Source organism: Prenolepis imparis, unplaced genomic scaffold (assembly GCF_030444845.1).
Source record: "Prenolepis imparis isolate NDT839.2.m4 unplaced genomic scaffold, iyPreImpa1.0 SCAF_12, whole genome shotgun sequence".
In the NCBI taxonomy this organism is placed as follows: Eukaryota; Metazoa; Arthropoda; class Insecta; order Hymenoptera; family Formicidae; genus Prenolepis; species Prenolepis imparis.
Genome location: NW_028141170.1, coordinates 4928185 through 4943318, shown reverse-complemented (window position 1 = coordinate 4943318; position 15134 = coordinate 4928185). Strand labels below are relative to the sequence as shown.

Genomic DNA, 15134 nt, shown 5'->3' with positions numbered 1-15134 from the left:
ACCTAAACATAGTCATGCGATAGATATATTCCCGAACGTACATACAGTGTATATCATATCACGCATGCGTCACATGCAGATACCACGATAAAGCACCATAGCGGATAAACAAGCGATTACTATCAGCATAAAGATAACGATTAATGACTGCTGGCGAGCAAAATTATTTTGACCGATACATCGTATTATTACACATATTTATTACATTATTTATGGCTATATTTTTATAATGCATTAGTAAATGTATTATTAGAAAATGTTTCAGATATGTTTATCGCATTCAATTTTCTTAATTAATTTCTCTGAATTCCTCGACGATACTTCTCTTAGATCTCCACAGTGAAACCACGCAGTAATATTAATTGTTCTCTCAAAATATCGATATGTCATGGGTTCTTTGTAAAATTCTTTTTATGAAAAATTTAGGTTTTTTATATTTAGCAATGCAGATATATTTTAGTAAACAGAAAAACATATAAGGCGATATATATTCAGCGCATTAACGTTTGCTTATTTTGTTGTTTTACAGGCGGGCAAAATGGCAGGCTTGGCGGGGACGCATCCGAGCGGACTGCCCTTCTTTTGCCCGAACGGGGACCATCTGACGCAACCACCTCCTGCCCATATGGGCATACCACCCTACGGAGCGCTGGACGCTGGCAAAGCGGCTGCTGCGGCCGGTAAGTACTGTTGATCATCATCCACTCATCTCTAGAAACACTTGCCGCAACAAGCTTCGATCTCCATCTGATTTTATTTATCGATAATCTTTCGGTCGTTGCGTTCCGTGATCTTGACAATTAAAATTTTCCGCCCCGTAATAATTGGTAATTTTAAAAAACAATTACTAATGATATAATTTTTAATTTAATAAATTATTTTCGTGCTATAATTTATAATTTATAATTTATAATTTAATTATATAAATTTTGTATATATAATATTGTTATACCGAACTTTTTATACAAGTTACTAAAAAGGTAACGTGTCTGCAAGAAATTAGTAAATCGCTTTATATTTGATCCTTCGTCTGAGGTAGATTCGGTATTCTCTTGTCGTATTTCACAAATTTGATAAAATCTTAGCAACGGGGAAATTGCATTTGGAATCTACTAGGGGTGGTTGTACGTCTCGTAGATATAAGATAAGCTTTCATTCATCTATTTGAAAGATACTAAGAATCTCAAGATTTTGAATATCAGGATTGATATGCATGATTTTTAATTATCTCGAAATTATCGCAATTTTGATATTTTCATTTTATTAATCGAGTAAAGATTAATGAGTAATTGTTTTTGTCAAATTGTTATCAAAAGAGAGAGAAAGCAAGCAAGAGGAATCGCTTTTCGAATCAAATGCGAGGTCAATAGTCACAAATTGAAGCTTTGAACGATAACGTATCCTCGTTTACGTATCATCTTTTGCAGAATCGCAAATATACAGCCGCTAATAATATAATAAAACTTCATTCGATGCACGCAGTTTCGACGTGAACTTTGAACTACCGCTGTTATATTGTCCCCCCGACGTTTTCCCTCCCTCTCCACGCGTATCGGTTGAATCAACAATTCTTTCACGAAGTTAATCCGGTGTTGTCCGGCCAAATATTGACGTTCCTCTCCAATTGTAATTGATGGAATACTTTTCGTCTCGTTCGCGCGTAATCGACACGCTTGCAAGAGTGATAGAGAGAGAGAGAGAGAGAGAGAGAGAGAGAGAGAGAGAGAGAGAGAGAGAGAGAGAGAGAGAGAGAGAGAGAGAGCCGTTTTATATATATAATTTTATTGTATCGAGCTGCGCAAATATTAACGTAACCGTTGTAATCCGCCGCCAAGCGAATCCGGCCTTTGCGCAAACCACGTTTGCGACCGTTAACGCGCGTTGACGCACGTTAATCTTCGTTAGAGCGATTTGATCTTCGTTAGAGCGAAATAGCAAATTACGATTAACGAGCGTTATGAATAAATTTACAATGGACAAAGCGATTTATATAGATATATATCGTATAGACATTACTCCGGATATATTAAGTATTCAAATCTCCGAATACGCAGACAAATACAGAGTGGCGGCGCGGAAACATGAAAATATCTCTCCGCGTTTGATCCTCTCTTTCTCTTTTGGTTTAATCGCAAATGCATTCTTGATTAGGCTGCTCTCGAGTTAAATGATCGCCGAAAGATGTGCAAGCGTCGATATTCCTAATTGAAGGAATATTTCTTATCAAGTCAAGAGTCATGGAGACTGAGAAGAGGGCGATGCAAAAAAAAAATCCAACCCCCCAACCTTCCCTGTTCTCCCCCGAAAAGACAGAAACAGGTATGTTGTGAGAGATCAGACGAAGAAAGAGAGAGAGATAGAGATAGAGAGAGAAGTCGCGAATTGGCGTCAAGTACGAGAATAAGAGGACTCACCATTAGGCTAATCAGTCGAGCATGCGGCTCCCTTCTAGCGCTGGGTCAAGAGGGTTTCCACTCTCGTCCTCTCTGCTTCTGTACAGCTTCTCCTGCTTCCACCTGCTCTGCCCTCGACTCTCTCCTCTCTCGCTTTCTCCCTTCTATCAACTTGGAATCATCGCGAAGATTCTACGGTACGCCGGCGTGACCTTGAATAGAAGTTTCAAAGTAGCATCATCCCTCGAGTTTGACGCATTTCGCTCCCGCAAACTAAACTTTATCTCACGACATGATTTTCATCGCGTCGTTCTCCGCAGTGCGTTTTTTTTTTTCGAAATTCCAAGGGTGTTTTTCCCTTCGTCGACGCATGTTCTCGCTCCTTCCCGCGCGCGATATTTTTTTATCCCCCTTTAGAGACCTCGGGAGTATGTAAATGATGTTGATAACGTTTATGCACACGACTACGGCGCGGCGGTTCTGGTTCTTTGTCTTGCAAACGAGGGTAGCGTTTCGTCTCTTGGCGAAGTGAATTGAGACCCGATCTCACTCCGCTTCGCGTTCCCTCTTCTGTTCCGCAATGACGATCTTCCTTTCTTCCCCTCTTCACTTCTGTGATCTCGAACCACGCACTCGCCTTCGGTTTCGTAGTCTGAACCGAATGCCGACAGCTTCAACTTTTCTTTCTTCCCGTTCGTCCTCTTTTGCTCCGCATCTCATTTGTTCCGTTCTTCATCTTGCCCGCTATCCCCCATTCTCTTCTCGCTATTCATCTTTTCTCTCCCTGTCGCATTCTCTTACTCCTGATATATTCTAATTAGCTTTGCTTTTCGATCTCGCCGTATTTATTTCAAAACTCCACGGTAAAGAACGAGCAAAAGAGGTGTAGGATAAGTGAGAGGGAAGCAAGGGGAAGTGGTGATGGAGATGGAGAGGCAAGAGAGAGCGAGATGTAAAGAGGGTGGAGATGGCTGCCGACGCGACCGCGTCCCGACGTTTCGTTTCACCGGGGCTTCGCCATTGATCCGCTTAATTTCTCTCTTTTCTCCCTTCTTCGTCCGCCTTCTCCTCCAGCCTCTCCAATGTCCGTATGCCCTTCTCTCTTCCCGTTCCTCTTTCCTAGTTCTGTCTTCCGCATCGCGGAACTCTTTCCGCGCGAAACTCAGCGTTTCTACAGCTCTCGAACGAGAATCGATTCGCTTCCTCATTTCTGCAGTCTTCCTAGAGTAATTTTGACTCCATTCGCGAAAATTCTTTCTCTGGCTGTGATTTACGATTGACGATAGTCTTGTATCTTGCGAGAAGCACATTAATAACAATCGAGGCAACGTGTTTCTAATAAAAGTAACGCGCTTTGTCGAACAGCAGCACCGACTAATTAGCCAGTTATGATTTAATTAACATCGGTGTCGGATAGCGTTATGTGTCTCGAGTAAAATCGATATCGCGAGAAAGGGTAGGATTGCCGGTTTTGAGCTAAACAACCGCAACAACACGTACCACCTTGCACCGTCTGCACTTGTACGAGCTTTCTGTTAAGCCCCTTGTCGACGACCCCACCTATTCTTCGTCACTGCCAGCTGCGACGTTTCGACCGTGTAATCCTTCGCGAGAGGATTGTTCTATTTTTTTCTGCGAGGGGTTATAGCATTCAATTTTAAGATTTTAATATTATTATAATTTTTATTATCGTTTTTTTTCTCTTCTCGAGGAATTCTCCAATAAATCACAAAATAGACGTTTGAAGAGAGATGCAAACTTTTTATATTTTTATTATATTTTTTTATATTTTGAAAACTGATAATATTTTTATTTTAATCAGAATCAACTTTTGAATCATAATGCTTTTTGATAATAAAAAAGAAACTAGAATTGTTATATACGATTTCGTGTTTCTTACTTTTTATAACTTTATCAACGTCGCACTTTTAACCTTTATGTAATCAATCGAGTCATCGCTTTTCAGAAATAGAAATAAGCAAAGACAAAAAAAGAGAGATCAGAGTGTACGTGTGTTGCGTTGTTAAAATCTTTTTTTTTTAAATTTATTAATAGATAAAATTTAGTTTCCGCCTTGACTCTTTCCACGCTGGTTCACCATTTCCGCTCTCATTCCCGCTCCGTTCATCCAGTTTTCGAGCCCGTACTACCGGTTTCCGGGAGCCGGATGGGCAGAATTCACGACAGTAGGTCTAATAGAGCGAAATAGGCGTGCTTGCGAGCGGGATTGGGCAAAGCTACGAGATGTAATCGAAAAAAAGAACTCGCGAGCACCGGCCGAGTTAAAAGCGACTTCTCTGGGCGGAGGCAGAAAAGAGTGAAATGAAAAGAAGAAGAAATAAAGAGAGAAAGAGAGAGAACGAACATCGCGGTATACGGAACATCGGGAGCTCGAGTTGTTCGAGAATAAAAGAGTAATTTTCCGGGTGGTGAGACGCCGATAATGGGGTTGCAGACTGCCGAGTCGACTGGAAAGTGATTAAGCACACATGACGGAACCCGCGGACTCGCCAGGATATTACGAAGCACCCCTTTCCGACCCGCCATTCTCCTCCCTCTTTCGCTCGCGTTTCCTTGGCGCTCCTCTTTTCCTCCCTGTTCTCCACCCCCGCGAGTTCCCTCTCTCTCTCTGCACTTGCTCTCTTTCGTAAATCGTGCTCCCAATTCCCGGTACCCTCTCGAGCATCGCATTAGACGCATAGTGGAGCGTTCCGGTTCCATCGGATGCGCGTGTTTCGACCCAGCCAGCATCATCCAGCGGGCTCATCTTCGTCCCCTTTTCGTCGTATCGTTAACCGAGATTAAGCCCGGCCACGCTCGTTTGATTTTAATCCCGTCTGTCCCCGGCCGATTGCTCGATAATTCACTGAATACTAGAATTTTTGAGACTTTGATCTCGTCCTCGTTTTATTTTTTCTCTCATCATCTCATCATACGACATTAAACCTTGAGCTTTCGAAAAAATGGCGAAAATCAAGAGAAAGGGGCAAATGAGTGAGAGAAGCCAGATATGGCTGTTACTTTTGCAACATTCAAATATCAGAGCGCTCGCATAATGTGTAATTACGATTGTTGTATCTGAAACGACGTAGGCGGATATATATCGTATTGCACACGGTACATCTACATACATACAAATTCATGCGCAAGATAAAATATCGGATTATTACTTTTACGTGGGATTAAATTTCGTTTCGGTCGCCATTGTTTTCACGGGCTCGAGTGTGCTTCGTTATTCAAATGAGATTAAAAGCCCCGGGGTGAGTGGTAGCCCGATCTCGTTACAGTCGAGTGGCTAATCGTCGTTATGCGAAGATCGAAAGTAGCTCCATCGTACAAAAAAAGCCCCGACATCCACGCGTTTTGCGCACTCCGTCGAATCGTTTTATTCTCTTCCGCCTGTATTACACAAATAACGCCGGAAAATGAAAATAACGTATTCGCTTTCCAGAGAGGATAACAACTCTAATTTTTATCGTAAGAGATGCTGATAAAAACGAGATAAAGAGATATATAGAGAAGTGGTACGTGAAACTGACGGTACTTTTTTTTTGTTTTGTCATTCCAAAGTAATCTATAGCTGAAAAACACGAAAAATTTATACTGACAGATATTTACTGAAAACTAGTCTCTATTGAAGAATCGTATCGCAATTTCGATATAATAGAACTCTTCATTTCGGCCAACTTTTACTGGGAGAAGGCGACAAATAGCCAAGAGCGAGATGAATTTAGAATTGTTTTCATCGAGTCTAAAAGCGCGCGCTTCGTTATCCGAGGGTGCAAATTTATCAGGCTCCCGGAGACGGATCTCTTTACGGTCGATCGGTCGACAGTCGTTACACAGTCGGGGATTGAGAAGTGGCCCTATCCGGGGAAAACCACGCGTTGACCGATTTCAGCGTGCGCGCACGAGGGATCGGGAGGGGAAGATTATCACGGGGAATATGCCTCCGGGACATGTTCGCCCGCAAAACGCAAAAAGGAACGGGGTGGGAACGAGCTCTGGAGAGTCCATCCAATCCGTTTGCGTATACTGCATCGAATGACAGTAGAAAAAGAGAATATGGCAACGGCAGAGGGAAGGAAAGAGAGAGAGAGAGAGAGAGACGTATTGGCCTCGTCAAGCGGTTTCAGGCTTGCCGATACTCCGGGCGCTTCTCGTCGACCCTTATGAAGCCAATTACACTTCGCCTCGCCAAAGGCACCCCACTTACACCCGCGCCCGACGTTCCCCAGGCTCTCTCTTCTCTCTCAGAGCTGCGATCGGTTCCGCGGCACGTACCAGTTACATTAGATACCGATGTAAAAGCGATATATACCTTGTCCATTATACAGCCCGCGATAGCCACGTAATTTTAGTTTGTGTTATTTGAGTGATTGGTCTTTTTTTAACTGCTACAATCCTCGCTTCAAACTGTGTGAATATTCTTACTATCTAACATCGTGCAATCTCTCCATGTTTGGCGGAGAAGCAATTCAGAAGATGATTAAAAATTGGCAAATTTATTATTTTATTCTTGTTCTTAGTCGAAGAATTATTTAGCAACATCCCTCAATCGTTTACGCTAAAAATCTCAAACGAATGACACGATTGTCAACAAATTTTCAACGGAACAGCATGTAACTCCGCTAATGTAACGTGGACTTGATCGATCGCAATTATGTAAAAATCGGATTGTCATCGATACCGTTCATCTGTTCGTCCGGACGTGTTATATTCGGCGTTAAATTTCATCAACGACTGTTGTCTGGATGATGATTCTGATGGCGTATGCATTCCACTTCGTGTCGGGTGCTAGTTACAGAGGGTGCGGCCGTGCACGCTGATCAATGCTCGCTCTCTCTCTTGCCATGAGAGAGAAAGAGAGGGAGACAGAAAGAGACAGACAGTTAGCACGATCTCCATTGCTTCGTGTGTTTGTAGTGCAAACTCACGCGATATATTAAACGCATAGTTTCCTTTTCGTTCAATTGCACCGTTTCTTTGATCTCGCCGTGATAATATTTATTCTGTATACGTTTATGTGCGCGAATAAAAAAATACACGCTCGTCGGCGCATTGAAAAGTGCAAGAGTTCTTAATCTTTTATAATAAAATAATAATATTAATGATTGATAATATATAGGATGTCTATTCCCTGAAAAAATCTAGAAGACGCGAAATTCAGGGATTTCTTTTTTATCTCGAAAAATCAAGGAGTTTTCGTAGAATCTTATTGGGACTTGGGAAATTTTTAAAAAGATTGTCTCTTTGATCATTTTGCTCTTACATTGCGTTACATTGAGATAGAGATATTGCTTTTATTGTACAGTGTATATCTTTATGACTGATATACAGTGCTGGACAAAATAAATCATACACCTTACAATAAATTGAATTTGTTAGTGTAACTATTTTTTTAACAAGCAAATAGATTATTAAATACAGAAAAGTCAAAGCATTTCAAAGTATTAAAGTAAAGGAAATATAAAATAATCAAAATTGTGCTCAATTTTTTTTGTAAAAAAATTATTATTAATATTGTTACATTTTGCCCTGGACAAAATAAATCATACACTTTTATAATTGCTTCCAATCGGCGAGGCATACTCTCGACTAATTTCTTCAAGTACTCAGGATCAATTTCTTTCCAAGCCTTCTGGAGTGCTGCATAATACGATGTCTTGTCAGTTACATTCGTTTTATTCACGTTTCCGTCCAAAAAAGTCCACAGATTTTCAATGGGGTTTAAATCAGGTGATTGTGGCGGCCATTCGAGCAGTTTTATTCCACTACATTTGAAAAAGACAGTGGTTTTCTTCGCTTTATGCTTTGGGTCATTATCTTGTTGAAAGATAAAGTTGTCTTCTAAATCCAACTTCAAAAGAGATTCTTCTAAATTCTCGCACAATATATCAATATATCCTTCTGCCGTCATAATACTTTCAATTCGAGCCAAATTACCGATATACAGACCATGTAAAGCACCCCCATATCATGATATTACCGCCTCCATGTTTTACAGTCTTCTGAATATTTACTTCTTTAAGAGCCTCACCAGGTTTTCGCCATACCCTAGATCGCCGTTTTTGTCCGAATAACTCAAACTTGCTCTCATCAGACCACAATATTTTTTTCCAAAAGTCTAGAGACATTTTCGCGTACTTCTTGGCAAACTCGAATCGGTTTTTCTTATTTATTTTATTAATGAAAGGACGCTTTGACGCGAACACGCTTTTCAGTCCAGATTCCCTAAGTCGCACAGTACGATTGCTGACAGTCAAGTTCATCGATTCCACAATGTTTCGCGAAGATAGCTTCGGATTTTGTTTTACCATTCGAATGATTCTGGTGTCATCACGAAAAGTTGTAGCCCGCTTTCGACCTTGTCCGGAATAGTTTGCCACAATTCCATGTGTTTCGTATTTTTTTCAAATGTGCTGCACTGCTCCAATAGATATTGAATATTTATTAGCGATTTTTCTATAAGATTCATCATTTTGTTGATCGCGAATGACCAAATTTCGGATATTAAGAGAAATTTGTTTCCGTGACATTGTTCTTGCTCGTCACAATTATTATTGATTATAACAACAATCACGAACACATAAATTGTAACCGTAGAAACAATGTAAACTAACAGTTAAAGGACAAACAATAGCAGAATGACGAAATGTAAACATTGATAGTTCCCTACGTTATACTATGTAAGTGTATGATTTATTTTGTCCAAGGCAAAATGTAACAATATTGATAATAAATTTTTTACAAAAAAAATTGAGCACAATTTTGATTATTTTATATTTCCTTTACTTTAATATTTTGAAATGCTTTGACTTTTCTGTATTTAATAATCTATTTGCTTGTTAAAAAAATTGTTACACTAACAAATTCAATTTATTGTAAGGTGTATGATTTATTTTGTCCAGCACTGTATAAAGCGATATTAAATGCTAAAAAGGGTGCCTTAGATATTTTTTAATACTTTATTCGACAGATAAATATTAATTTTAAAATATATTTATGAAGATTGTGAATTATATATGTGTGTTTAAAATAAATTGCAGATATATATCTCTTTATACTCGATAAAATATTGAATATCCAATATTATACACAAGCTTCAATATAATTCTTGATGACAAAAGAATTAAAATATTATGCAAATTAAATATGCTGAATAGCTAAAAACCATTCATTTTTTTCAATACTTGTTTAAGTCTTACATATGAAATTGAAGTCTTAATTTTTCCTTCTTTAAGTAGAAAACATTAAAGAGTAATATAATAAGTATACAATAAATTTATTTTAAAAAATTGCATCTATAAAAATTGTTTAATTTTATCTCGAATGTTCAACAAAAATATCTAAAAAAATCAGGAAATTCTCAGAATTTTTTTACAAGATTTGAGTAGACACCCCGTAATAATAAAAAACGAAACAGCTATTTTTAGGGAGTCGCATTATTCATATCTATATCATATTTCGAACAGTTTAATAGAAAAATTCAAGAAAAAAATTATTCAGCATCTCGATAAAATTATGAAAAATGATTACTCCTTTTTTTGGATTTTAAAAATATTTTTTGTTGGACTGCGCGATAAGTACAACTTTTGTTCTCACATATACAATAGATGAACGGACTTTGTCGATTAAAAATAATTGAAAAAAATGGTTTCCGCAGAGAGAATCGCGTGCGTGGCACAAATTACGGAAACGGTTCGTGTAGCCGTTCGTTTATGCCGTTCGGCTTTTTTTGATTTCGCAATCTCGCCGCGATTAAATTGAACATCATCACTTAGTGACCGTAAAATTGGTCATGCCGCCGACTAATGAAAGATTAAACGCGTTGTGGCGCCGTTAATCGCGGGCGCGAGATGCGACGGGTTTATTCTACATCCAGATACATTAATTCGCGAGTCTTGGTTATCAATGACTGAAATTGCGTACATAAGAACGGAAATGATAAATGATGACGAGACACTTGGCACGAAAGAGATCATAAACGCAAAAAAAAAAAAAAAAGAACAGAATAGAATTTTGTATACGATTGAATGTATACGAATGAGTGAAGCAATAGAAAGAGATTTGCCGATTATTTGACTGAACCAGGACTAATTTTTTTGTTGCAGGTCTCACGAGGGCACCAATGTACCCTTTCTCGACGGGCCAGTATCCATATCCCATGCTTAGTCCAGAAATGACGCAAGTCGCTTCTTGGTAAGTCGATGCTTCAGAATTATTTATTTTCGGAATTTATCGGAATTTATCTTATTTTTTGCGCTGGAAAATGTTTTCATTTTGTTCTCTTTCGAACACTAGTCACAAAATCTATGTAAAAATATATAACATTAATTTAATTTTAAACGAGGAAGCTTCAATTTTAATTTAATTTTAATATAATTACATTTATGCTGTTTTACGATTGGGTGCGTATAACAAAATATTACATAATATTATTTCAATTTTAATTACAGAATATATATACACATATTTATATATATATATATATATATATATATATATATATATATATATTCAAGTGAATGTATGCGATGGGATCAGCGATATTCAATTTCGCGAGATAAACGCGCCCGCGCGCCAGCGTTCATAGAACAAGAATCATTTTACACACATTCCCGGATATATATCATATTTTATATTAATTACACGCGTTAAATAATCGATTCGCGCTTCGCAGTAAACGCAATTGAAAAGTAATGGAGAGCATCGGATTTCGATCACATCGCCGACGCGGTCTTTGGCGATGTTAAAATTATCCGAACACTTGACGCAAATTGTGCATCGCGAACATTTGCGCACAAAGATCGTTAAATATTCATAAAAGTATATTCAGAAAAAAAAAAATACACAGGGGAGAAACGTCACGTGGACCCGGGCCTTTGGCTTGATAAATTTTTCCCTTTGGTAGAATTCTCTTTCAACGTAAAGTGTGCGCATTTGCATGATAAATGTCGTCGGCGGGTTTCTCCGGTTCGAGATATGCTGTTCTCGTTAATTCCCTTTCTCGTTACTAACGAGTACTTGGCGAGCGAGCATGCGACGCCTAAAAAAAGCGACCTTTCTCGTTTAACCACCGTTTCTCTATTATATTTCGCTAATCAAGGACCTTTCGCAATAAAACGCGCAGATAATTGCGACGCGCGTTCGGCATTCAGGTCAAATTTTCCGGAGAAAATCTCGACAGATATATCGTCGCACAAATCGCGTGGGCGATGCTTTGGTCGAGGCGGTCATCCTCTCAGTTCCGGTCTATTAGATCGGATACGGAAACCTCTCATCGTCGTCGTCCTCGTCCTTGCCTCATCTCTCGTAGATGTCAGCCTCCCTTCGCTTTAGCAGACAGGTCCTCACGATCAGGTTTACGCTCCGAGCGCGTGCGGTTTCCCCTGCTCGTTATTTGCTTTCCGCTCGAGTCGCTCCAAATTGCGATTTTCCACGGATGATTAGGCCCTCTTCTTCTCAATTAGAAAGGACTTACGGTGGTCCTCGCTCGCTCGAGACGGGCAAGACTTGCGCTTGAAGAAATATCGACGATGTCGCGCGTACGGAATTTCGCTCTCGCGGTTTTCAACGAACGGCTTAAAAAGAAAAGGGGTAGAAAGGGAGGAAGAGGCAGTAAAACGCGGGAGAGGGCCACTTGCGATAATGAGAAGGTCGGCGGCGTTTTTTATTATTACGCAAAGTGCAGAGTCTGCTGGGTTCTGTGTTCTTGGCAACGAGAGCGCGAGCAGCGCATTCCCGAAGAGGCATGTACTAATTACTGTTACGAGTCGGTGGCCCGCGGTGTTAATGATAATTAATTAACTGTGTCGACACTACATGCAGAAATTACAACGTTGCTGCTCGACGAATCACTCGCGATGTCGTATCACGATCAATATTTTTAGTTGGGTCATTTGACCGGAAATGCAATCAACTCGAGCCAACTCGAGTGATAATTAAAAATAATTAAAATAATAAAAAATTCTCCTTTTCATTTTTATTTATCTCTCTTCTCTCTGTTTTATTCATTTAATTTTTTTTCTTATAAACGTTACGTGGTAAGAGCTTTTATCCGAGAGGATCGTACTTGAGCGCAGTTTTATATACAGCAATCTCTTCGTATAATTTTTGTATAAATTTTGCCAGAAGATTGCTGTCTGTAAAATTGCGCATAAATATGATCCGCTCGGATAAATAAAATTCTTACCACGCTACGTTTATATATATATATATGGCAAAATATTTAGCGTCGCTATGAAAGTGGATCGATCAGTTTGCGAAAAAATTTCTCTAGCTGGCTTTCGAGTATATCTCGGAAAAAAATATTTTACGCGGGAAAAATATCTCCCGCACATACATATGATGACGATACGACGACTTGTAATGATAAATATTTACAGGCACACACCGAGCATGTACCCCATCTCGCCAGCGAACGCCGGCTTCCGGAGTCCATATCCCACAAGTTTACCCATCACGAGTTCCAGTTTATCAAGGTCAGTAAAAGCATCCCTCGTATTACGAGATAGCGCGAGATAGCGAAAGGGCTGATGGATTCGCCCCGTGTTATATCAGCGCGCGACGAAGAAGATGAGATTTTTCTCAATTCATAGACCTCTGTGTGCTCTTGATCTTTCAGTGATCTCTACCGGTTTTCGCCGACGGGCCTCATGCCGCCGCATCCCGGTCTCAGCCCGCACGCACACGCGTTGGCGTCGCACGCGTTGGTGTCCTCGGCGCCGAAGCCGGATCACTCCACCCTGGATCACAATCACAGGTTCGTTGTTCTTACAGTCTCTCGATATCGCTGGCGACATCTGAATACCCGACAGCAAAACCGGGCATCGATTATCCCTGTGTGTGTTTGTATGTCTTTCATGCATATCATCCCCTCAATATCATCCCCTGCATCCTTTTCCTCGTCATTACGGTGTCTCTTAAATCGAATCGGTGAAAATGTTACTGATTAAAGCAGTGACACAAGATTTCATCGAAGATTAGTTAACATTTCACATTTTATGTTCCACTAATTATGACAACAACATTTCACTGCAAATTAGTAATGATTAAACATTTTCACATACATATATTTCAGTATTTCGACTTTCATATTATTCTTTTTTATTTTAAAGATGTGATAAGTTCAAAAAACAAACAAGACTCTTGGTCAAAAATTCAAATATTCTTTAACAAAATTATATTGTTATTATATCTCAAATATAATATAATAATATAAGACGTATTTTTAAAAATATTATTAATAGAAACAGCCATTACTACCAATTGATTTTTTCAGTAAAAAGTCTATATTATTTATAAATTATGAGATCATTATAGTGACTATTCACTGTCTTTTACTAATTCCATTTAAGAGAAATTCCATTACGCTTCTTCCTTTCATTTTGCGCGAATCGCTCGAAGATGAGGTTCACGAAAGTCCTAAAATGTTTAATGCTATAATTTACAAGCAATCCACGTTCACGCTAACAACCTCTAACGATCGATTATCGTGTTGGTGGTTATTACAAGTTTTATGTCCTAAAAAAAGAGAAAGGATGCGTGAGAAACCTACGTATAAAAATGGGGCAATAATCTTCGCAACGAAGATATATAAATTTTTGCATTTTTTTTTTAAAGCAATTAAAGAAGTCTCTTACGAAAGACTTTTATCTATCGTCGCCGATTAATTACATTATGTGGATGTAATTAAAATACGTGCGTCGTCTTTTATTCGTGCCCGGATGAAACTCGTCATGAGGAAGAATTCGCAAGTCGATAGAATGAATATTTGTATATAAAAGACCCTTGTGATCCTAAAGAGACAGATTTCTAAAAAATATTTAAATAGAAAATAATCAAGCACAAACATCATTTATAAATAGGATGCAAAATGCAGTATTTTATCGTGATAAACACAATTTTTTCCATTATAATTAAACATTACGTTCGCTAGATAATTAAAAACATGTAATAATCTTGTATTGAAAAAACAATTAGGAACATATCTCGCGATAATTGCGAGACTGCATCGCAATTCTCAATCATGGAATGGCATTGTCAATCAGTAGTTTATCCAACCAACAAAGAGGAATTCCGTCGATCAAACCAATATTCCTACGGATAACTGTTCATTATTAACTCAACATTATCCATTATCGGACGGCGTTCTCCTGCAAGGATGATATTCCTGCTCCTCCAGCTGACATTTATCCTCCGGATGACAGCGCTCTGCGCTGGATCTTCCTGACCACCCTACGATCGCATGCCGATTCAGCTCGACGGATTCTCATCCCGTCGAAACGAGAACGACCCCGGCGATCGATAATAATGCCTGAATAACGCTGACAACTGCAAGATCGAGGGTGGTCATGATGTACCAGCATAGCGCGTCTGCTGATAAGGAAGCGTCGCACCCCTGTCGGGGGTGAGACACGGATATAGTTGCGACGCGACGACCGTAGGGGGTAGCACGTCCCGACCTACCCTCGTGCACTCTTCGCTTTACCCTTCCCATCGACGTCGTCGGGAGAGCGTGTATAACACTTATCGAATGACTCTCTCCGCACAGCGTCTGCGCCTGCTGCCTCGACGCCGCCGCTGTTGCCGCCGCCGTCGCCGCCGACGCCGCCAGTTATGTATTGATCATTACCCTCTTAAACAGATTTCTAATTTACATTAGTACCCGGACGATCGCCCGCCCCGCACCCGCGTGGTGGCACACAAAGGCGCGTGGTCGCGCGCGATACTAGCCGC

At 39.7% G+C, this 15134-nt stretch overlaps 1 protein-coding gene across 4 annotated transcripts in view; it reads left to right on the top strand.

Annotated features, from left to right (window-relative positions):
* LOC145943574 (uncharacterized) overlaps positions 1–15134 on the top strand; it is a 35533-nt gene that overhangs the window by 2796 nt on the left and 17603 nt on the right. For all 4 annotated transcript variants that reach the window (XM_083051174.1, XM_083051175.1, XM_083051176.1 and 1 more), the window contains exons 2-5: positions 530–680; positions 10508–10595; positions 12782–12877; positions 13021–13158. In XM_083051174.1, the coding sequence (XP_082907300.1) occupies positions 530–680; positions 10508–10595; positions 12782–12877; positions 13021–13158 (473 nt within the window). The remainder of the gene's footprint in view (positions 1–529; positions 681–10507; positions 10596–12781; positions 12878–13020; positions 13159–15134) is intronic.